This window comes from Artemia franciscana, chromosome 3, assembly GCF_032884065.1.
Source record: "Artemia franciscana chromosome 3, ASM3288406v1, whole genome shotgun sequence".
Taxonomy (NCBI): Eukaryota; Metazoa; Arthropoda; class Branchiopoda; order Anostraca; family Artemiidae; genus Artemia; species Artemia franciscana.
The window spans coordinates 30232179-30256900 of record NC_088865.1 but is presented as its reverse complement, the minus strand read 5'-3'; the positions used below and the strand labels follow the sequence as shown (position 1 = coordinate 30256900).

The 24722-nt window shown below is 34.3% G+C and overlaps 2 protein-coding genes across 4 annotated transcripts in view; one reads left to right on the top strand and one right to left on the bottom strand.

Moving 5' to 3' along the window:
• The window catches only part of LOC136025140 (uncharacterized), a gene marked incomplete in the record, with an annotated part of 224685 nt that overhangs the window by 93794 nt on the left and 106169 nt on the right, over window positions 1-24722 (top strand).
• The window catches only part of LOC136025137 (delta-1-pyrroline-5-carboxylate synthase-like), a 127727-nt gene that overhangs the window by 1429 nt on the left and 101576 nt on the right, over window positions 1-24722 (bottom strand). For all 3 annotated transcript variants that reach the window (XM_065700886.1, XM_065700885.1, XM_065700887.1), the window contains 2 exons: window positions 10324-10461; window positions 3517-3652 (listed from right to left, as the gene is read on the bottom strand). In XM_065700886.1, coding sequence (XP_065556958.1) covers window positions 3517-3652; window positions 10324-10461 — 274 coding nt within the window. The remainder of the gene's footprint in view (window positions 1-3516; window positions 3653-10323; window positions 10462-24722) is intronic.

Below are 24722 nucleotides of genomic sequence, written 5' to 3'. Positions count from 1 at the left end.
CAATATAATAGTTCTGATTGAATAATAACTTTTTTTTGGCGGTTAGACGAATTTTCAGTAAAGGAAGTACACCAGAAATGGCGGCTATGACCTCACTTGAAGCAGTTCTGACATTTGGAAATCAAAAGCAGGGAAGGCCTTTGAGCTGATAATAAGGCTTTCCTTATATACTTTTTCCCGATTGCACCAGTCCATGAAGCAGCAGCATACAGAATAGTACCTTCAATAACTCTTTCATAATGCAATCTTTTAGCAGAAGGTTTTAAGCCCCAATTTGATCAGGCTATACTAAGAATTCAGCTGGAATATTTTTTAGCTTAATTACCTCTGTAAGTAATATGAGAAGACCATAGTAGTTTTCTATCTAAATAACCCCCAAGTATTAGACGCTATCCTGAATTTTAATCATATTACCACCTTAGCATAGCTTAATGGGAGGTGATTTATATTTGGTGTTAGATAATATAGCTTCGGTTTCGTCCATATCAAAGATGAGTTTGATATTTGAAGCCTAAACAGTGAATCTTTTGAAGACATTTGTTGCCAGTCTTTTCATGCTTGCAACCTTCGAACCCGTTATAACAACGCACACATCGTCTGTGCAACCTTGAAATTTACATTTAATTTCAATATTTAACTCGATTAAATCGTTTATATTTATAGACCAAAGGAATGGAGACAATATGCCACCTTGGTGGCATGAATTTTCTAATTTGAGAGAAGTGACATTTTCAAAGGAGGTAGATCTATCACTTAAGTAACTATGAATTAGTTTTAGAACACCAGCAGGACAGTTTTGATCTATCAGGTTTTTTATAATACCCACATGCCAATTATTATCAGCAGCACCTTTAATATAAAAAAACAAAACAAGCATAACGAGAACAATTTTCGATTTTTATCATTTCCCACAATTAATAAGATGTTATCTAATGCATCTATTGTTGATTAATTCTTTACAAAGCCAAATTTTGAATCAGATATCCAATTTTTAGTGTAACTTAAGGTATCAATTTTATTCGAGATTAATCGTTCAGTTTTTTTTAACATTAGTCAATAAGTTAATAGTACAGGAAGAAACAGAACCATCTTTTCTTTTACTGATGATGAGAGTATTTGCAACTTTCCATTTCTTGGGAAATATGACAACTTCAAACAAGTATTTATAATTTTCAACATCATATGGAGAAAATACATTGGTGTTTTTTTCAAAGCTAAATTTAGAATCCCGTCTGGGTCAGCTGCTTTCATTGAGCTTATATTCCTTATAGTTTTTTATAGTTCGTCTAGACTAACTTCAGTTACACCGTCTTCACTATTATTTGATATGGTTGAAACTTCTTTTCTAAGATTACGATGATAATCACTGCCACAGGATTTATCGTCTCTAGGAAACCATTCAGAGAAAGCTCTTCTCCTGCTTCACTCACAGATGTAGCGTATGTTCCGTCATCTTTGTCAATGCGGGTCGGTTGTTCAACACCATTATTGGCCTTGCATATTTTATGTATTGTGTGCAAAAAATCAGGGCTGCCTTTGGTTGACAAAATTTTTTTCGATTCCTCTAGTTTGGCTTTTAGGATTGCAGATTTAAATTTTTTCTTTAATACTGTCACATTATTTGAACTGTCATTTGATGGATACTTAGCTCCTGAGTCCACCACCTAACATATCTCTTGGCATAAGCAGAGTAAACAGGAGTACATTTAGATGTAGCTTAAAGGAAAAAACATGTCATACATTTATAGCTTGGTCTATTTGTGGCTAAGACGACAGGGGCATAACATAAATATCATCAACACCATCCAACAAAATAGCATTGAAAGCACTCCAGTTGGTTTTGTTAAAATTAAAATTAAAATCAGTGATAGGGACATGTTCACTAGGACTAAACGACAACTTAAATAGAATATGCTTATGGTCTTAGGGAAGGGTAATCCTCAACTACATGCTAATTTTCCAGATATCTGATAAGCCTTAAACTTGTTAGAGTCACATCAGGATTGGAGTCCGATCCATCATAAGCGGATGAAACCACGTCGTTTATACTATTAAAGAGCAACTTGAGGTGGAGCAACCAGTTATTTACCTTTTGCATCAGTAACAGCATTGGATAGCCAAAGCGGGCTATTTGCATTGAAGTCACCACGAAAGACACAATTTGGGTAAAATTGTAAGCAGTTTATAATAGACAGCTGATTATTTAAAGATGTTTGAGAGTGGTGTAATAGACTACAGACTTCGGTTTTTTATATAGACTGAGACGATAACATATTCATTAGTTGATTGTTCGTAATTCAAATCATTTCTGAGTGACTTTCTTACAAGCATTGATGAATTGTAGAATTTCTTTTCTTTTATAAACTTGGAGAAAGCTCTAAACTGATACACCAGAATTTTTCTGAATTTGCTAATATACGGCTTTTGAAGTAAAACAATGTCCGGGTTTAATTCTACTAAAGATTTTTGTAACTGTGAAGATGCCGCAAAAGAATGCTATAGGTTAACTTGCCGGAATTTTAAAGAGTTAAAAACATGAAAGTTAGCTGTAACTTAAGAGAAAAGTATATTTTTAGATAGCTTCTCTTTAATCTGACGGGCTACAGGAATTTAGACAATTCAAAGGAGGCATGCGGCTTGCACTTGACGTTGATGCAAAATACAAGATATAGGATACAGTTTATAACAAGATGCAGAAGATGGGCAGCTGGAAAAGGGCTTGGGGCAATTTTTATAAATATGTTTCCCATACACTAGGAACAAGCTTGAGACCCAGTAAACTTGGCTGTTGTATGACAATACATACAACACTTTGTACAGCGATTCAAGTTAATATAGTCTTCACAGCGGGTCATCAAAAAGCCTATTTTAATGCCAAGTTGATTCAAAATTTGAAACCGGACCTTTGGACTAATTTCCAATATTATACTGTATAAACGGACATCAAACTAATAAATGGATAAAAAATAAAGGGATAAAATGGATAGAAAAAAACAATGGAGATATTACAGATATTACACGACAATTTAAATACAACATGAGGCATACCATACATCAAGCCTAGATAATGTTAAGCTAACAATAGAAGAAATAAAACTAAAGATACTTGTAGAGAGCCAATGATTGTTTTTTCTCATTAACGTGCTGCAAACAGTATGCACGACTTGAGTTTGCCTGCTGGCTTTTGGATGGAGACCGAAATTAAGGGCGTCCATAAGTAGTTATGAAAGATTTAAAAGTGTAAACAATGTATTTATTAAATCCAATATAGCTTAAATAATATTGCATTAATATATCAGCCTGAACATTGCAGTAAATTCATAATATATTTTTAAGTATTTCCTGTACTCACAGCTATTTTAATCAAGTTAACGCCATCAAAGGCTTGTTATGTTTTGAAAGTTCAGGATACTTTCTTTGAAAATTTCTAAATGTTGAGCCTAATGCAATATAAAAAAAAAGAAGAAAAAATGACAATCAGAATTAAGAGGCTTGTTTCAAATCCTCATAAAATACCTTCTGCATGACCCAGGACAGGGATATTCGATTGCTTCTGAATAGAGCTGACGAGTTCGGAGCTTCCACGAGGTATCACCAAATCGATGTATTCCTCAAGCTGAAGCAAATCACTTACTTCTTCTCTTGTTGACACCTTTCAAAAAGAACAAGGTTTTATGCAGGTTTTTGAGTTCTCTCTTCTAATTTTATTCATTGAGTCATTACTAAAGAACATTGCATAATGTAGCTGCCAAAACCATTCCTAATAAAGATTGAGAACTAGGCACACTAGGAGGCGAGATGGGGGGATTTATTCTTAAATGATACGAATTATCAAAAACTAAATTCATCTTTGGGCATTTAAATTTTGAATTTCTACTTGGGCCAACAAATATTGTACAAAATAGTGGGGAAGCAGATTTTTGACGCTTTTAGAAAATTCAATAGTATTAGCGGATTTATTTTGCATTTAGTTCAAAGTAGGTTAAATAAATAAGCATGCGAAACGAATATGAAAATATACCGATGAATATAAGGTTTTATAGAATTCGATTGGGGAGCGAGTCTACATGCAGGTTCAAAAATATTGAAATTGTATATCTGCCAAGAAAAACTCTAACGAACCGCAAAGTGACAAACATCATGCCTGAGGTATACTTTACTCATACTTATTGACAAAAAATCGAGATATATGAATGATCAACATAATTCAGACAACTATTTCTTGTTTATACTGTTCACGTTTTTTTTTACAGATCCAGCGCAAAGCATGGAACACTGCTATTAAAAGTTTCTATCGTTTTTTTTTTTTTTAATGTTGTCTGAATCTTCATCTTGGTCGATTGGTTGATCATAAAAATTGCGCTTGAAGTTTGAACATACATGCGTAGTCTCATGTAATACATTATTGGGACTGTTACCGTGCTTACATTTTCACTCTCAGCTACCCTCTGACGAACAAAAATAACCTTTTTCTGATATTACCTTGTTATTGAAGCGTGAACACAAGCTAAAATAATCGGATTATTTTTTCATGTCATGACGATAAACTATTGTAAACTGTAAAGAGTGAATTGCATTAACTACGTCACTTAAACGAATATCGATTTACTTGTGCGTGGCTTTGTGCCAAGTGAACGAAGGATTTTCATGGAAATTGTGCAAAAAGAATGGCTTTGTTTGTTTAATTAATTACTGGAAACTATGCTATTTTTGATGTAAGGAAACGGTGGAGTAAACAGCTGCAGTTCTCCACAGTACACTGGGCCACCCTACAAGAGCGGTAATTGCCAACATCATCCGTGGGCAGCCCACTTTAAGATAAGTTTCATTTGTAGTTTTTTCTTCCTTTTTACTCCTGCTCACATTAATCATGCCATCATACCAGCACGATTTAGAACTGGTGAAATTTGCAGGCTATCCACTGTGGTCTGTACGGATTCTAAACATTATGAAAAATGATGAAAAGCGAAAGCTATTCGATCTTCTGCTACAGGGATTATAACGAGCAAATTGTTTCTGAGAGTAATCTTGTATCGCATGAAAACAATGATAAGGAAACTTCTACTAAAACTGCAAAGAACGTTAAACTTGTATTTAATGAACTTGAGCGCTTTCCCGAGATTTACAGGTCGATTTCAAAGGCAGTGTCTGCGCTAAGAGTATGTGAGCTGCATTACCCCTCTAACAGTCTTCTTTATTTACACGAATATCCGCTAGAGAACAGGAGTTACAGAAAACTAGAAAATCTGTTGTTTCAGAGATATCCCGTCAGATTTCTGCAAAGTGCGACGCGAGAGCGCAATCTGGCCTTAAAGACTCTGTTGAGACTATAATTAATGAGTTACAATTCTGTGTCACTGGAGTTCAATGCCATCCTAGACGGTATTGAACGAGAACTGAATGCGTGTAGAATGCAAACCCTTAATCTGGAGAATCTAATTGAAAAAATCGAAGTCAAGCTGGACGGTATAAATCAAGAAAATATTTCGGACAGTTTTGTTTTCAACAGTCTGAAACAAAAGCTAGGAGTTGACCTTAAAACGACTTTGCTCTGTGTCCTATCGACACAGATAGGTGTTACTGATATGTCTTCTGGCGAATTATCATGTTTTTTTTTCTGGTTTAGAATAAGTGGGCCTCATACTGCTAGTGACAAAGTTGCCCCAGTGCGATTTGTTAGCGCTGCCAGTGCCAGTACTAGTACGATTTGCTAGCAAACTAATTGCTCGAAAAGTTTTCTCACAGAAGTCTAAACTAGCTGGTTCGGGCATCTTTGTGTCGGAACCCCTTTCAAAGCGACGTCATGATTTGCTAAATGCCGCAAGGGATCGGTTCGGTATCAAACATGTATAGACTGTGCGCGGTAACATACTAGTGAGGTCACAAGGTAAACCGTCTGCGCGGAAAAGAGGATCCCTTGGTGAATGCATTTGAAATAATATTTTCGTTGCTTTCGTCGTTTTTTCTTTCTATTGTATTGCTTTTTTTCCTTTTTTCTTTTTTGTCCTTTTTCTTACTACTTTTTCGTTATTTTTCTTATTTTCATTATTATTCTAAAAACTGTCGATTCTCAGTCCTGCATTAACTTTTTTTACTTTTTTCTTTTCATTCAGAGAAATCTGTTTAGTTCGTGTATTTTTTTGCTATTTTCGTTCTTTTCATTATTAATCTCAAAATTGTTGACTCTCAGTCTTGCATTTGTTTTTGTCTTTACTTATTAAGTGTTCTTATCACTTTTATGAACTGATACTATTTATTTTTAGTTCTTGTTTTCTTTCTTATTTTATTGCTGGAAAATTTGTTGGCATCATCTAGCCCTAATGCTAAATCCCCGATTATCTCCAAGCTATCATGGCGTATTCAAACAAAGGTGAGCAGTTGACTGAACTCGCTTGCAATAATAAATTAAATATATCTAATCATTCTGGTGGTTTGTCTGTTCTGAACCGTTAGATTTAGAAGAGGTATTGAACGGGGGAAGTGGGATTATGCGTCAAGACGATTATTAGGGGCTGTTGGTAATAATGAAACTAAATATAGAAGTAGATTGTATGAAGGCCAAGTTGGGGTCGGTGAGTTACAAAGTTGAATATTCAAGGCCTTTGTTCGTCTATTGATGAATTTAAATTCCTTCTTTGTGAGTTGCATTCATCCCCTAATGTAACCAGATTGTGTGAAACATTTTAAAAGATATTAATGAATCATTGGTTGATATTCCAGGTTATACGATTGAACGGTTAAATATGTCAAAAATGTCTAAAGAAGGTCTTGCTTTTTACATTACTAATGGTTGTACATATTCGACTCGTGAAGATCTTTCTGTTAATTTTGAAGGAGTATTTGAGTCGCTTTGTATTGAATTACTAAATTAATCAGAAAACCATTCTATTTGCGGAGGTTTATCGCCCCCTAATGGACCCTTTTTTTTCTTTCCTTGATATTCTTATGGGTGTATTGAAAAAAGTTTATAGTCCGAATTTTGATATTATATTTATGGGTGATTTTAATATTAACTTATTGGATAAAAACTCATCAATGGCGATTGATTGTTTACCTGCTATGACTTCTTTTGGTTTATTGCCTTCTATTTTGATTCCAACACGTATCACTGAGTTGTCCGCCACTTTAATTGATAACATATTTTCATCTTTTTCTTCTCAAAATAGCGCTGTAATTATTTCGGATATATCTGACCATTTTCCTGTATGCACTAAGTTTGATGTGTTGAATACCCGTCCTTCTAAATCATTTGTTCAAAGAGAGCATTTTCTCATAAAGGAAGAGCAGCTCTTGAACCTTAGGTTGAAACTACTGGAAGTATCATGGGAATTTGTGGATGATTTTAATACGCCTATAAACGATGTGATTGAAAAATTTTATGGGGTGATCAAGAACACATTTGTTAAGGCGTGCCTACGTAACCAGAAGACAAATGATTCCAAGATGTCAGCCCCATTGTGCCCCTGGATGACTCCTGGATTATTAAAGTATGCTAAGCGAAAAGCTTATCTTTGGGAAGTTTACAAGAATCATCCTACACCTGAGTGACATCATCGTTCCAAAGAGTATCGAAATATATTTAGGTCAGCAACGCGTAGGGTTAAAACAGATTATTATCGTAGAAACTTTTCAGAGTGCAGGAAAAAAAAACAAGGATGATTATTAATTCCATTGTTAAGCCCGGTCATTTGCCTCCATCATTAACAACGAAGCTCAAGCTATACGGACAGGATATTGATAAAGAAGAAGAAATAATGCAAGAATTTACATCGTATTTTGCTTCAATTGGTCGTTTGACAGCTAATTTTGCTTCAATTGGTCGTTTGACAGCTAATTCTGTATCTGAGTCAAGATCCAATAGTGATTTTACAAGATATTTGGGTCTTTTTTGCCACAAATCTTTTGTGCTTGAACAAGTAACTGAAACAGAGGTTTCTCGGATAGATTCTAATTTAAAGGGATCATCTTCTTCAGGACCTGATTTAGTCCTAACTCGAATAGTCAAGTCTATTCTTTAAGCGATAGTGACTCCGCTAACAAAATTAACTAATAGGTCGTTTGAACACGGAGTTTTCCCTTGAAGAATTGAAGTCCGTGCGTATAATCGTCATCCATAAAGGTGGTAGTAAGAGTGATATTTCAAATTACCGGCCTATTTCCCTTCTTTTTACATTCTCAAAGATTTTTCAAAATATCATTTTATTCTCGTTTGGCAGATTTTTTTGCTGCAAAGAAATTTTTTCATGGACACCAATTCGGGTTTCCTCCAAAGCATTCTACTGTCCAAAGCATTCTACTCAATAATGCTTTGGACTTGAAGAAAATACCAGCGGCAATTTTTTGGATGGGAAAAAAGGTTTTGTTAGTTTGTCCCATGATATTCTTCTTGCAAAATTTTCACATTTTGGTGTTTGGAGAGAAGTATTAAGATGATTGCAATCTTATCTTCATGGCCGGTTTACTTCTTTTGATCCAGGGTCTGACATCAAGGCTGAAGTAGACTTTGGAATTTCAGTAGACATTGTATATGCCAATGACTTATGATGGGTTATAAAAAATACTCCAAGGTCCGTTTATTGAAGTATATTTCACCCAGATGAGTTGCAGTATCCTAATCCAATATATTGAACAAAATATTGATTTATTTCCATTTGCTGATGATAGTATGCTTGTTTATGCCGAGTGGGATCAACATAATTTGGTAATAAAGCTTCAAATACTGATGGACAGAGCTTATGAGTCGTTTGAAGCAAATTATCTAGCTCTAAATGTTTCCAAACCTCAATTTTTAGTTTTTTTTAGAATTGGCTTGCAATTTCATGGTTTGAATATTATTCTAAGGGTAGTTCTAAAGGTATTATTCCTAGATCACAAAATAGGTTTGTTAGGTTTCTAGAAGTCCTTTTCGATGAGAATCATTCATTTAAGAACCGTATTAACCTTCTCTGATTAAAAGTGTCAAGAAACTTAGGTATGATACGTATGCTAAGGTATATTTTTCCTGGATGTATTTTAAAGCTTTTTTATAATTCTCTCATAGAACTGTACATAAATTACTGTTATATTGTTTTGATAAGTACTTTCCCAACCTTATTAAAACAACTTTCTCTTCTTCATGAAAAGGCCCGTCAGTTAATTTCAGATAGGAATAGACGTCAACAAATTCTCTTCTTAGGTTCCGTCCACAGTATTTCCTATCTTTTTGCTATTTTATTCATAAATATCTTCAAGGCCAATTTCCCTCTTGTTTTTCGAAATTGTTACAAACCCGAGTTAGTATAGATCTTCACGGAACTCGCAACTCTGAAATTTTATTGAATGTTAGAACTCCAACCGTGAGGTCAGACTTTAGCCCTATATACGCATGTAGTAAGTTTAGAACTCCCTGACGTAGAATATCAGAGATTGCCACTCCATCGGAGTCTTCAAAAGATTAATTAAGTCATTTGGGTTAATTTTTCTTCTTATTCTTCTTTTTTTTATATACAAGTAATAATAGTAATATATTTGCCAGTTCAATTGAGCATAAATAATAAAAAAAAAGGTTTTTAAATAACTGTTTGCATTTTTCTGTTTTTCTTCTTTTATTATTTTTTCCTCTCCGTGTTTATTCCCTTTTCTTATATTATGAATCTTGATAGATATGATTATAATGTTTTCCCCTACGTTCACAGGCCTGCATGAGATGCAGAGATGCATGAATCGATTATTTGATATTAATAAAGTTAAAGTTGTTGAAAGTAAAATATATCGATAAATCGTTCAGTCAAATTATCACCCAACACTACCAATTGAAAACAGAACATCCGTTCGTAATACTCATTCATCTATTACCAGACTTGATGCTAAATAGAGATGCGGTTTGATTGCGGGGGCTGATTGCATATAAGAAGTCAGATTGTCTCTGCATCTCCTTTGTCAACTCCATGACTTGGCATTAACCAGCGATGCGAGCGCAGAATGTGACACAAACTATGCAAATGATGTACAAAATGACGGATTTATGTACAGCTGCTTATATTTTGGTATAGTCAGGTAAGTGGTTTAGAGGATTAATGAGATTGTCAACTTTATCGTTGATACAGACCAGGAAAAGTGTTGGTCCAAGACATTACCATAATGAATCCCAGACTTAGCTAGACACCTGCCGGAAGTGAACCCATCAAGAACTACACAAAGAGTATGATTGATTAGAAAACTCCTAAGAGCCTCAAGAGCTCACTTTTTAACAATCGAGTTTCGCCATGCATTTGTCTGAAGACTCTGAAGATACAAAAATTGAGCATCGTTCAAAAAAATCTAAGGATAAAAACAAGATCTTACCAAGTTAACTGCTTCTTCTGCTTTGTAAGCAGACAAAGAATCCTTAACGACATCCATTAATGCTTCATTGCTGAACTTAGCTTCTTTGCCACCTTTTAATAGAATACCATTTGCTGATGCTATGGAAAGTGCAGCTACCTACACAAAAAGAAAGGAAAAATAATTCATGCTGATTACCTACTTTAATTCATTAAATTAAAGAAAATATTTTTCAGCAAATATTAAAAATGACATTAAAACTCAAACTATCAGAATTCAAATTGAAAAAGAACCTAAACTTAAAAAGAACACATGTTACTATTAAGGAAAAAATCAAACAGTTCGTGGTAACGAACTGCAGTAAGGAGCGACCCGGCTCAATAGTAAACGAAACTCTAAAAAACGGAATTTTGATACTAAGAGATACATCAAAGGAATTGGTTTTTCATGCTGATTTTAAATATATAAGTTTCATCAAATTTAGTCTTTGTCATCAAAAGTTACGAGCCTGAAAAAATTTGCTTTATTTTGAAAAATAGGGGGAAACATCCCCTAAAAGTCATAGAATCTTAAGGAAAATCACACTATCGTATTCAGCGTATCAGAGAGCCCTATCGCAAAAATTTCTACCTCCTATCTACAAAAAGGTGGAATTTCGTATTTTTTGCCAGAAGACAGATCACGGGTGCGTGTTTATTTGTTTTTCGTTTTTTTTTCTTTTCCCCCAGGGTCATCATATCGACCAAATGGTCCTAGAATGTCGCAAGAGGGCTCATTCTAACGGAAATGAAAAGTTCTAGTGCCCTTTTTAAGTGACCAAAAATTGGTGGGCACCTAGGCCCCCTCCCACGCTAATTTTTCCCCAAAGTCAACGGATCAAAATTTGAGATAGCGATTTTGTTCCTCATAGTTGAAAACCATAATAACTATGTCTTTGGGGATGACTTATTCCCCCACAGTCCCTGGGGGACTTTGCTATGCGGGAGGATCTTTCCTTGGAGGAATATGTCATGGCGGAAGAGAAATTCAATGAAAAGGGCGCAGGATTTTCTAGCATTACTATAAAAGAAAAACAATGAAAAAATAAACATGAAAATGTTTTTTCAATTGAAAGTAAGGAGAAGCATTAAAACTTAAAATGAACTTAAAGAATTGTGACAAAATTAAGATTTAGTTTAGAGCGAGGTATTAACGTGGGGACAAACCCTCATATGCATAATAAAAAAATAAGAATATAAAACTTTTTTACGTAAGTTAATTCTTAATTCTTAAGTTACGTATATTTTTTACTAATAAAAACGGTCGTTAAAAATTAAAACTTCTAGTAGCCTTTTTAAGTAACCGAAAAATTGGAGGGCAACTAGGCCTCCTTCCCCACCCCTTATTTCTCAAAATCGTCTGATCAAATCTAAGAGAAAGCCATTTAGCCAAAAAAAAGAATTAACAGGCAAATTTCATTTTAATAATTTATGTGCGGAGAGCCAAAATCAAACATGTATTAATTCAAAGATGTTCAGAAATTAAATAAAAAAAACTAGTTTTTTTAACTGAAAGTAAGGAGCGACATTAAAACTTAAAACGGACAGAAATTACTCCGTATATGAAATGGGCTGTCCCCTCCGCAATCCCTCGCTCTTTACGCTAAAGTTTGACTCTTTGCCTCAATTCTACTTTTTAAACAATTAAACACTTTAGCGTAAAGAGCGAGGCGTTGAGGAGGGGACAGCCCATTTCATATACGGAGTAATTTCTGTTCGTTTTAAGTTTTGATGTCGCTCTTTACTTTCAGTTAAAAAACTAGTTTTTTTATTTTATTCAAACCTAAAGTTACTGATATTGCAATAAAAATTGAAGTCATGCTTAAGACATAGAGTGCCAATCCCGTTTTCAAACGTTTAGTCTTTAGAAATGGCAAAATTTTCAATTCAAATTTAGTTTTGTGTCTAATTTAGTTTAAGCCTTAATCACTCTGCAGAAGAGCTCACTCTATGCTTTTCTGCGCTTAGAAGTAAATTCATTTCTGTAATTTTTAGTTAATTCATAGTAAATGAATTGTAGGCGACACAATAATGGGCTTTGAAAAGAAATACAAAATTGTATATTAGTACCCTTGAGTTCTGGTACGTTTTTATGATATTTTTAGATGTTAGATACGTGACAAATGCGTTAACGAGGAAAAACTTCATTTTCTTTCAACTATTTATTTAGTCCAGATTTTCGGTTTCAAGGTATGGTAGGCATAGATGACCTTATCCATGTCAAACTCCAAAACCTAATAACCATCGGTATCATTTTCAATTTGTTTGATTCGTTTGACCTCGACTCGTATTTCGTCATTATGAAATATGTATTGTCGAACCTTTGTTTTCTTTTTAACAAAGGTATGGTAGGCAATGATGACCTTATCCATGTTGAAATACCAAACCATATCATCCTCGCTATCATTTTCAATTTTAACGCTGTCCATGTTGATTTTTACTGACTCGCTCACACGTTTGACGTCGCATGTGTTCTAACCGCGCGTGTTTTTCCTTTTCATTTTTGACTTTATCACATGCTCTATGAAAGACATTGCACCGAACCTTGGTTCCATTCAAATGTTCAGGTGGTGGGACAAATATTTTTGTTTCTTCCAACGTTTTATCTAGTCCAGGTTTTTTATTTTCAAACGTATGATAGGCATTGATAACCTTATCCATGTAAAAACTAATAATCATCGCTACCCTTTTCAATTTGTTTGGTTAGCTTCATCTCGGCTTGTATTTCGTCATTATGACATACTCATTGTTTAGTCTTTGCTTTTTTTTTAAACAAAGGTATGGTAGACATTGATGCCCTTATCCATGTCGAAATCCAATAGCCAATCACCATCGCTATTACTTTCAATTTTCAAATGTTTTGATTTTCGCTGTCCAGGTTGAATTTCATTTTAATTGTTGACTTGCTCATATGTTTGATGTCGCATGTCTTCCAACCACGTGCATCTTTACTTTTCATTTTCATTTTTGACATGCTCACATAGTCAGTGTCGCCGGTTTTTTAACTGTGCGTGTCTTTGCTCTTCATTTTCATTTTTGACACGCTGCCAGTGTTCTTTTAACCGCGTGTGCATTTTTTCTTCATTTTCAGTTTTGACTCGCTCACATGCTTGGTGTCGCATGTCTTCTACCTGCGTATGTCTTTGCTCTTCATTTTCATTTTTGATCCGACGATTTTTGATCCGGCTTGCTTGAATAATCAAAAATCTTTGAAAAGACTTCAGTATGAAAAGAGATAGAATTTCTTAAAGAGTAAAAACTGGTAACTTTATTCGCAAGTTTTACGTAGTTCAAGACACATATATAAATCTATCTATATTCATAGGTGGTACCCAGGGACACAACTACAATGGCGCGTATCTAATATGGCACGCAACGACTTACGCGCGGGGGGGGGCGAAGTGCCCCCACCAACTAGGTGTTGGGGTGGCGCCACCCCAACAGCTTATATATATATATATATATATACTAGCTGTTGGGGTGGCGCTTCGCGCCACCCCAACACCTAGTTGGTGGGGGCGCTTCGCGCCCCCCCCCCCAAGCCCCCCCGCGCGCGTAAGTCGTTACGCGCCATATTAGTTACGCGCCATTGTAGTTATATATATATATATATATATATATATATATATATATATATATATATATATATATATATATATATATATATATATGTTTTTAACTACGTAAAACTTGCGAATATACAACATTCTTTGCTGTCCCATTGTCTGTGCATATAAATAGATTGTCAGGTTTACCGACTCTTGAACATACAACATATAATGGTCCATGGGAAAACAATCCGTATTCAGATCTATACCTCATGATTCTAATGATTCCCCTTGAGCTTTGTTGATGGTGATTGCTAATCGACCATTCCCTGAGTCGCCATCGTCATTTATATATCCCCCTGTGCACCCCGGCGTCCCCTTTGTAGTTATGTCCCTGTGTCCCGGTCGTCATTTATATTCCCTGTGTCCCGGTCGTCATTTGTGTCCCGGTGTCCCAGTCTGTGATTTCTCTTTGAGCGTCCCGGGCGTCATTTATATTCCTTGTGTCCCGGTGTCCCGGTCGTCATTTATATCCCCCTGTGCCCCCGGCGTCCCCGTTGTAGTTGTGTCATTTATATTCCCTGTGTCCCGGTCGTCATCCCGGTATACATTCGTTTTTGAATTGGTATATGATGAAATAAATTTTTAATTTTTTCCCTTTTTTCCTTTTAGTTTTTTTTATTGGTTTTGACCTTTTTTTAGGTTTTTTAGTTTCTTTCTTTTTCTTTTTAGTTTTTTTTTGAAGTTTTTATCTTTTTAGTTTTTTTACTTTTATTTATATTTTTTTAGTTTTCTTTTTCTCCTTTATTTTTCAGTTTTTTTCCTTTTTTTAGTTATTTTTTCTTTTTTAGTTCTTTTAGTTTTTACCTTTTTAGTTTTTTTTAGTTTTTTAGATTAAATTTTTTTTTAGTTTTTCACCTTTTTTCTTTTTAGTTATTGGTTTTTACCTTTTTTTTAGCTTTTTTATTTTTTTTTCGTTTTTTCTTTTTACTTTATTTTTAGTTTTTATCTTTTTTATTTTTTTTTATGTTTATTTTTAATTTTATTAGTTTTCTTTTTCTCTTCTTTTTTTCAGTTTTTTCCTTTTTTTAGTTTTTTTTTAGTTTTTAGTTTTTTAAGTTTTTTCCTTTTTTTGGTTTCTTTAGTTTTTTTAGTTTTTCGGCCGTTTTATTTTTTTATTAGTTTTTATTTTTTTTGTAGTTTTTGCCTTTTTTTAGTTTTTTCAGTTTTTTTTTTAGTTTTTAGTTTTTTACCTTTTTTAGCCTAACCAGGATTTGAACCTGGGACCTTCATTCTCCGTTCTGACACCCTCTCTCACCGAGTGACTACTCGAGCATGTTCATTTTGGTGTTTTAAATGGTATATTATTAACCAAAGGACCTTCATTCTCCGTTCTGACACCCTCTCTCACCGAGTGACTACTCCAGCATGTTCATTTTGGTGTTTTAAATGGTATATTATTAACCAAATTAATGTGTTTTACAATATACTAAGCATCGTCATAACAAAAATGACAACAACTAATTTCATGACGTCAGCCGACACAGAAACATGACGTCACCTGATCCACGATCCACAGATCCACAGACAACTTATTTTTATATATATATAGATATCTTCTATATATATAAAAATAAGTTGTCTGTGGATCTGTGGATCGTGGATCAGGTGACGTCATGTTTCTGTGTCGGCTGACGTCATGAAATTAGTTGTCGTCATTTTTGTTATGACGATGCTTAGTATATTGTAAAACACATTAATTTGGTAAATAATATAACCAATAAAAAACTAAAAAGAAAAAAGGTGAAAAACTAAAAAAAAATTTAATCTAAAAAACTAAAAAAAACTAAAAAGGTAAAAACTAAAAGAACTAAAAAAGAAAAAAAAACTAAAAAAAGGAAAAAAATTGAAAAATAAAGGAGAAAAAGAAAACTAAAAAAATATAAATAAAAGTAAAAAAACTAAAAAGATAAAAACTTCAAAAAAAAACTAAAAAGAAAAAGAAAGAAATCAAAAACGAATGTATACCGGGATGACGACCGGGACACAGGGAATATAAATGACACAACTACAACGGGGACACCGGGGGCACAGGGGGATATAAATGACGACCGGGACACCGCGACACAAGGAATATAAATGACGCCCGGGACGCTCAAAGAGAAATCACAGACTGGGACGCCGGGACACAAATGACGACCGGGACACAGGGAATATAAATGACGACCGGGACACAGGGACATAACTACAAAGGGGACGCCGGGGTGCACAGGGGGATATATAAATGACGATGGCGACTCAGGGAATGGTCGATTAGCAATCACCATCAACAAAGCTCAAGGGCAATCATTAGAATCATGAGGTATAGATCTGAATACGGATTGTTTTCCCATGGACCATTATATGTTGCATGTTCAAGAGTCGGTAAACCTGACAATCTATTTATATGCACAGACAATGGGACAGCAAAGAATGTTGTATATTCGCAAGTTTTACGTAGATAAAAACATATATATATATATATATATATATATATATATATATATATATATATATATATATATATATATATATATATATTCACAGGTGGGACATAGGGACACAACTACAATGGCACGTAACTAATATGGCGCGTAACGACTTACGCGCGCGGGGGGGCTTGGTGGGGGCGCGAAGCGCCCCCACCAACTAGGCGTTGGGGTGGCGCGAAGCGCCACCCCAACAGCTAGTATATATATATATATATATATATATATATATATATATATATATATATATATATAAATAAGTTGTCTGTGGGTCTATCGAGCGACGTCATGTCATCATGAAGATAATTGTCGTCATGTTTGTTATGCCGATGGCGTCATTAAAGGTATTTAAGAAAATCGTTCGAAGACAAATTTTTAACTGTAAGAAGATCGTGGACGGAAAAATGTTTAATTGTAAAATGACTGCAGAACCTACAATGGCAACAGCCAAGGAAGCTGCTCAAAGAGTCTATGCCAAAAAAACTTGCGGCTGATAGAGAAAGTAAGAAAAGAAAGCGTTCCGAGGAATCACAAGAACAGCAAGAAAACAGGCTTGCGGCTGATAGAGAAAGTAAGAACAGAAAGCATACCGAGGAATTCAATATATATATATATATATATATATATATATATATATATATATATATATATATATATATATATATATATATATATATATATATATATATATATATATATATAATCTATATATATAAAAAAAAGTTGTATGTGTGTTATGTCTGTCTGTCTGTCTGTCCGCATATGACGTCTGAATTATTTCATCATATACCAATTCAAAAACGAATGTATTCAAGCCCAAAGTAGTTGAGTTGGTAACGCGTTATGTTCCAGGTTCTAGGTTCGAGAGGTTGCTGGTTCGAACCTTGGCTAGGTAAAAACTACAAAAAAAAACTAAAAAGAAAAAACTAAAAACTAAAAAAAAAACTAAAAAAACTAAAAAAAGGTAAACACTACAAAAAAACTATAAAGAAAAAAACTAATAAAAAAATTAAAAAAACTAAAAAACTAAAAAAAACTAAAAAAACTAAAAAAGAAAAAAGAAAAAAAGGAAAAAAACTGAAAAATAAAAGAGAAAAACATAAAAATAAGTTGTATGTCTGTTATGTCTGTCTGTCTGTCTGTCCGCATATGACGTCTGAATTATGAATTATTTCATCATAGTACAAAAAAAAACTAAAAAGAAAAAAAACTAAAAAAGCTAAAAAACTGAAAAAACTAAAAAAGAAAAAAAATAGAAAAAGGAAAAGACTGAAAAATAAAAGAGAAAAACAAAACTAAAAAAAAAATAAAAATAAAAAAAACTAAAAAGGTAAAAACTACAAAAAAAAATAAAAAGAAAATAGAGAAAAAACTAAAAAAAAACTGAAAAAAAGGTAAAAACCAAAAAAATAAACTAAAAAGAAAAAAAGGGGAAGAACACAAAAATTTATTTCATCATATACCAATTCAAAAACGAATGTATATACACACCGGGACACAAATGACGACCGGGACACAGGGAATATAAATGACGACCGGGACACAGGGACACGACTACGACAGGGACGCCGGGGGGCACAGGGGGATATATAAATGACGACGGGGACACAGGGAATGTTCGATTAGCAATCACCATCAACAAAGCTCAAGGGCAATCATTAGAATCATGAGGTATAACTAAAAAAACTAAAAAAAAAGGTTAAAAACAAAAAACTAAAAAAAAGACTAATTCAAAAACGAATGTATATACAGATCGGGAAACCGGGACACAAATGACGACCGGGACACGCCATATTAGTTACGTGCCATTGTAGTTGTGTCCCTGTGTCCCACCTATGAATAAAGATAGATATATATATATTTTTAACTACGTAAAAATAAGTTGTCTGTGTGTCTGTCGAGTGAAGTCATGTTTGTGTGTCGACTGACGTCATGTTTGTCGACTGACGAAATTACAGACCGGGACATCGGGACACAAATGACGACCGGGACACCGGGACATAGGGAATATAAATGACGACCGAGACACTCAAAGAGAAAGCGACCGGGACACAAGGAATGTTCGATTAGCAATCACCATCAACAAAGCACCGGGACACAAATGAAGACCGGGACACAGGAAATATAAATGACGACCCGGACACTCAAAGAGAAATTACAGACCGGGACACTGGAACACAAATGACGACCGGGACAAAAATGACGACCGGGACACCGGAAATCAGGGAATATAAATGACGGCCACGACACTCAAAGAGAAATTACAGACTGGGACACCGGAACACAAATGACGACTGGGACACAGAGAAACAACTACAACGGAGACACCGGGGGGCACAGGGGGATATTAAAATTACGACGAGGACACAGGGAATGTTTGATTAGCAATCACCATCAACAAAGATCAAGGGCAATCATTAGAATAATGAGGTATAGATCTGAATACAGATTGTTTTTCCCATGGACAATTATATGTTGCATGTTCAAGAGTCGGTAAACCTGACAATCTATTTATATGCACAGACAATTAGACAGCCAATGTTGTATATTCGCAAGTTTTACGTAGTTAAAAAATATATATATATATATATATATATATATCTATCTATATTCACAGATGGGACACAGGGACACAACTACTATGGCGCGTAACTAATATAGCGCGTAACGACTTGCGCATGGGGGGCTTTGGGGGGGGGGCGAACCGCCCCCACCAACTAGGTGTTGGGGTGGCGCTTCTTGACTACTAAGGTCCCGGCGTCGCCCATGCAGTGCATTCCTGCAGCGTGATACGATCTCAGGATGTATTGATGGTTTTATGGACCATCCTTCTTTTACTTGTCCTACTAAACGTAAAAAACGATCGAGAGGACATAGGAAAAATAATAGAAAAAATGAATTAGATGTACATATGCTTTCTATAGATCTATGCCAGCTACTTGAATCTAGGGGTATGATTTCTGTAATAAAATGTCTAAATAATTTATCCAAGAGGAATTTAATCAAACTTTTCTGGATTGCTAAGAATAATACAGCTCTTGATTATAATTTTAAAGTAATATTTGATACAATTTGCATTCTAACTAAAACGAAATTTATTTCAAAAAAGAAAAAGTTCGATAAGATTAGTAATAAGGATAACAGATTATGTTTACCTATTAATTTTACTTGTAAGCAGATTGAAGATATTAATTTACCAGAAATTTTAAATCAGTGGCATGTGAAACAGGCCCTTCCTAGTAATTTGAATTATAATGATAGTCCATTTTTAACTCATAAATTTTCAAAAACTATTGGGCAAATTATTTCTTATTATAATTTAATACTAAAAAAACTAGATAGTGATATAAATTGGAAACTGGTTTGTAATTGTAAGCAACTTGGCCCATTTGTAAATCCTACTTACAAACATGTTATAACAGGGGACTTGTCAATAATAAAGCAAGATGATCTTCAAATTATAATGAATAAAGGGGCTAATTTCCGTCTTTCTCATCATCTGAAACCATCGAGTGTTCTTGATGGCTTGGAAAATTATTTTGATTTATTTATTGATAAGTGGTGTAAGAAAGAGAATAAAAATAAAGAGAGTTTTCAAAGTTGGAAGAATTTAATTATTAGTAGAATAAGAAATAAAATATATTCTAACTTAAAAAATAGTAACACTAAATCATTATTTTATAATGCGAAGATTAAACAAGCAATTGCTAATCTAAAGAACGAATTTGTAATTGTGCCAGTGGATAAAGCTAATAATAATTTTGCCGTAATTTGTCAGAAGCTGTATTGTGATATCTTAAAAAGGGAGTTATGCACAACTAATGTTTACGAAAAGGTAAATATAGAGGATGAGAATTTAATTGAAAAGACTGAAGAAATACTTTTTAAAAATTTTAATATTAAAATAAATGACAATGATAAAAAGTTCCCTTTCCTATATTGGACTGTAAAATTTCATAAGAATCCCCCTAAACCACGGTTTATTGCTGGAGCAGCTAAATGTCCAACCCGAATTGCTGCTACTGACCTCTCTTTAATTTTAAAGGAAATTGTAAATAAACTTAAAACCTATTGTTCTGGTATTAAAAAATTTTCGAATTTTAATCCATATTGGAGTGTTAATAATTCACTGCAAGTGATAGATTCTTTAACAACGGTTTCAGCTAAAAGAATTGAGTCTTTCGATTTTGCGACAATGTATACTAATTTATCACTTAATGTAGTGTTTGATGATTTAAAAACTGTTATCAAAAAATATTTACTCTTATCTAGTAAAAGGTTCTTAAAAATAGACATTTATAATAAAACAGCTATATGGACAAACTGCTTTAATACTACAGTTAACTTGAGATGTTACAGCTTGGATATGATTTTTGAGTTATTGGAATTCGTTTTATACAATACTTATATAAGATTTGGGGGTGATTTGTACAAGCAAATTATGGGAATTCCCATGGGGGGGGGGGGAATGCCAGCCCATTTATAGCTGACTTGTTTTTAAGTCAACTAGAATATAAATATATGATGGATAAGAATAATCCAATTAATTTAAAACATGCTTTGTCAAATAATAAAAGATATTTAGATGATATTTTAGTCTTAAATTGTAAGGATTTCATTGATATTTCTAAAAATATATATCCATCAGAGCTTATTCTTGAGCCTAGTCATGGCGCTGGTCATGAAGATCATTTCTTAGATTTAAATATTAATATTTGTGATAATAATAAATTAAGTTTTAAAATGTATAATAAAACGGATGATTTTGATTTTGAAGTGATTAGTTTCCCATTCCCTGAAAGTAACATACACTCAAATATCACATATTCAGCGTTTTTCTCACAGTTACTTAGTTATGCAAGGATTTGTAGTAATTATATTGATTTTAAAAATAGATGTAAAATCTTAAGCCAAAAATTGATATCAAGAGGTTTTTCTGCAAATAAATTAACTTGGCAATTTAAAAAATTCAGTTTTCATTATAACGAACTTTTAAATAAATATGAAAAGAATTATCTAGAAATACTTAAAGAAATTTTCAACTAATTTCGGAGGTTCGAGAAATGTTGTCACAGCGCCATTTATTTTGAATTGTGTTTCTAATTGAGCGGATTTTCTTAAAAATTCGCCACATGGTAAAGATGAATTCTATATTTGTTTAGTTCATTCAGGTTTTTTGCAATGTGTTAATATTTGAGATTTGGTAAAATTTATAATATTTAGTTTACCTATTGTTGCTAAAGGGAGGGATATATTAACAGGATAAGCTTGTTTTGGTTTTACTTGGTTGTTTTACATTTGCTGTTTTTTTTCATAGGCATGTATTTTGGGGGTGATACCTGACGCGGGGGATGCCATGGATATTCTGTGGTAGCCACAACACTGTGCTGGGTAGAGAATTTAGAGTGGCGAAACCCTATATAGGCCAGTGTATTCTCCTGATGAGCCCTTATGTTGGGTGTTGCCTCTGAATTATTTGTCTAAATTATTTTTTCTATTGTTTGGTAAATGACGACTTATACTTATTGACGACATGACTGCCTGTCCATGGATTATTCTTTATGGTTGATTGTGTGTGGCTATGCTGTTTGACCTATGTGATTAAATGGAAGAGTAGGGTTAAGGCCTCATTCAAGTGCTGGTCTATATTAATCACTAATTTAGGAAAACAGTCTTCCTTTTCTCCTTCTGTCTCTCTCTTTTTTTTTTCTTTTTTTTTTTCTTTTTTTTTGTGTTTTTTTTTTGTGTTTGTGCTGTTGCATTGGTGATTTCTCTTTTCATGATATATATATATTTATATATATATATATATATATATATATATATATATATATATATATATATATATATATATATATATATAAATAAGTTGTCTGTCTGTGTGTCTGTCTGTCAGGGTCACGTCATGTTTCTGTGTCGGCTGACGTCATGAAGTCAGTTGTCGTAATTTTTGCTATGACGGTGACGTCATTAAAGATATTTAATCATGAAGTTAGTTGTCGTCATTTTTGCTATGACGGTGACGTCATTAAAGATATTTAAGACATATATGTTCACGTAGAAATCTATTAATGTTTAAGTTTAAAATGACTGATGAACTTACAATGGCAAAAGCCGATGAAGATGCTCAAAGAGTCTATGCCAAAAAACTTGCTGCTGATAGAGAAAGTCAGAAAAGAAAGCGTGCCGAGGAATCAAAACGTCCAAAAATGAATTGATTGAAAAAGTATTTCCGAATATTCTAAAAAATTATAAAATAATAAATGGCTAAGTGAAAGAGCGATTCTCACACCCAAAAATATAGACGTCCACGAAATCAACAATATTGTTTTGACCAAGATTCGAGACCAGGCAGTCCTTTACAAGTCAGTCGACACAGTTTTGGAACCAAATGAAGTGGTTAATTATCCATCTGAATTTTTAAATTCCATAGATCTTTCAGGGTTTCCACCACACGTGCTACAACTAAAAATAGGCGTACCAATAATACTTTTAAGAAATATCAACCCACCAAAGCTTTGCAATGGCACGCAACTTGCCGTAATAAAAAACAATGGAAAACCTAATAGAGGCCACAATCTTGACAGGGCCTTTTGAGGGTGAGGCTGTTCTTATTCCTCGCATTCCCATGATTCCAACGGATCTGCCTTTTCAATTTAAAAGATTGCAATTCCCAATTCGATTAGCATTTGCAATCACCATTAACAAAGCTCAAGGTCAATCATTAGAAAAATGTGGTATAGATCTTAATACTGATTGTTTTTCCCATGGACAATTGTACGTTGCATGTTCGAGGGTCGGTAAACCTGACAATCTATTTATATGCAGCGACAATTGGACAGCAAAGAATGTTGTATATTCGCAAGTTTTACGCAGTTAATTTGTATTGTATCTATCTATCTATCTATCTATATAAAAACGAGTTGTGTGTATGCATGTTTGTTTGTTTGTAAAAAGAGCGTTTGCATATGACGTCATTATTAGTACATACGGCTTTGTATATGCACAGACAATGGGAAAGCCAAGAATGTTGTATATTCGCAATTTTTACGTAGTTTGAAACACATATATAAATCTATCTATATTCACAGGTGGGACACAGGGACACAACTACAATGGCGCGTAACTAATATGGCGCGTAACGACTTACACGCGCGGGGGGGCTTGGGGGGGAGGTGTTGGGGTGGCGCAAAGCGCCACCCCCAACAGCTAGTATATATCTATATATATAAAAATAAGTTGTCTGTCTGTGTGTCTGTCTGTCTGTCAGGTGACGTCATGTTTCTGTGTTGACTGACGTCATGAAATTAGTTGTCGTCATTTTTGCTTTGATGGTGACGTCATTCAAGATATTTAAGACATATGTTCACGTAGAAATCTATTAATGTTTAAGTTTAAAATGACTGATGAACTTACAATGGCAAAAGCCAATGAGGATGCTCAAAGAGTCTATGCCAAAAAACTTGCTGCTGATAGAGAAAGTCAGAAAAGAAAGCGTGCCGAGGAATCAAAAGAACAGCAAGGGAAACAGGCTTGAGGCTGATAGAGAAAGAAAGAACAGAAAGCGTGCCGAGGAATCAAAAGAACAGCAAGGAAACAGGCTTGAGGCTGATAGAGAAAGAAAGAACAGAAAGCGTGCCGAGGAATCAAAAGAACAGCAAGGAAACAGGCTTGAGGCTGATAGAGAAAGAAAGAACAGAAAGCGTGCCGAGGAACTACCAGAGCAACGCGGAAGCAGACTTGCTGCTAAAAGAGAAAGTGAAAAAAGAAGGCGTGCCGAGGAATTACAAGAACAGCAAGAAATCAGGCTTGCTGCTGATAGAGAAAGTAAGAAAAGAAAACGTGCCGAGGAATCACAAGAACAGCAAGAAATCAGGCTTGCTGCAGATAGAGAAAGTAAGAAAAGAAAGCGTGCCGAGGAATCAGAGCAACCTGAAAGTTATCGCCTGGCATTCAGGTACAACCCAGTCGATGATTATAGCTTGAGTAGATGTCTTCAAATCGGGACAATGTCTAAAATTTGTCCCTATTGCAAGGCCTTGAAATTCAATGGTGAAACAATGGGAATGTGTTGCGCCTCAGGAAAAGTTAAACTTCCTCTATTGGCTGCACCACCAGAGCCATTGAAGACTTTCCTTACTGGAACTACGTCAGAATCTAAGCGTTTTTTGTCACAAATCAGAAAATACAACTCATGTTTCCAAATGACGTCGTTTGGAGCCCAAATCGAAAATCCAGATCAATTTATGTCTACTTTCGAAGTAAAAGGGCAAATTTATCATAGAGCAGGGTCCCTTCTACCATTC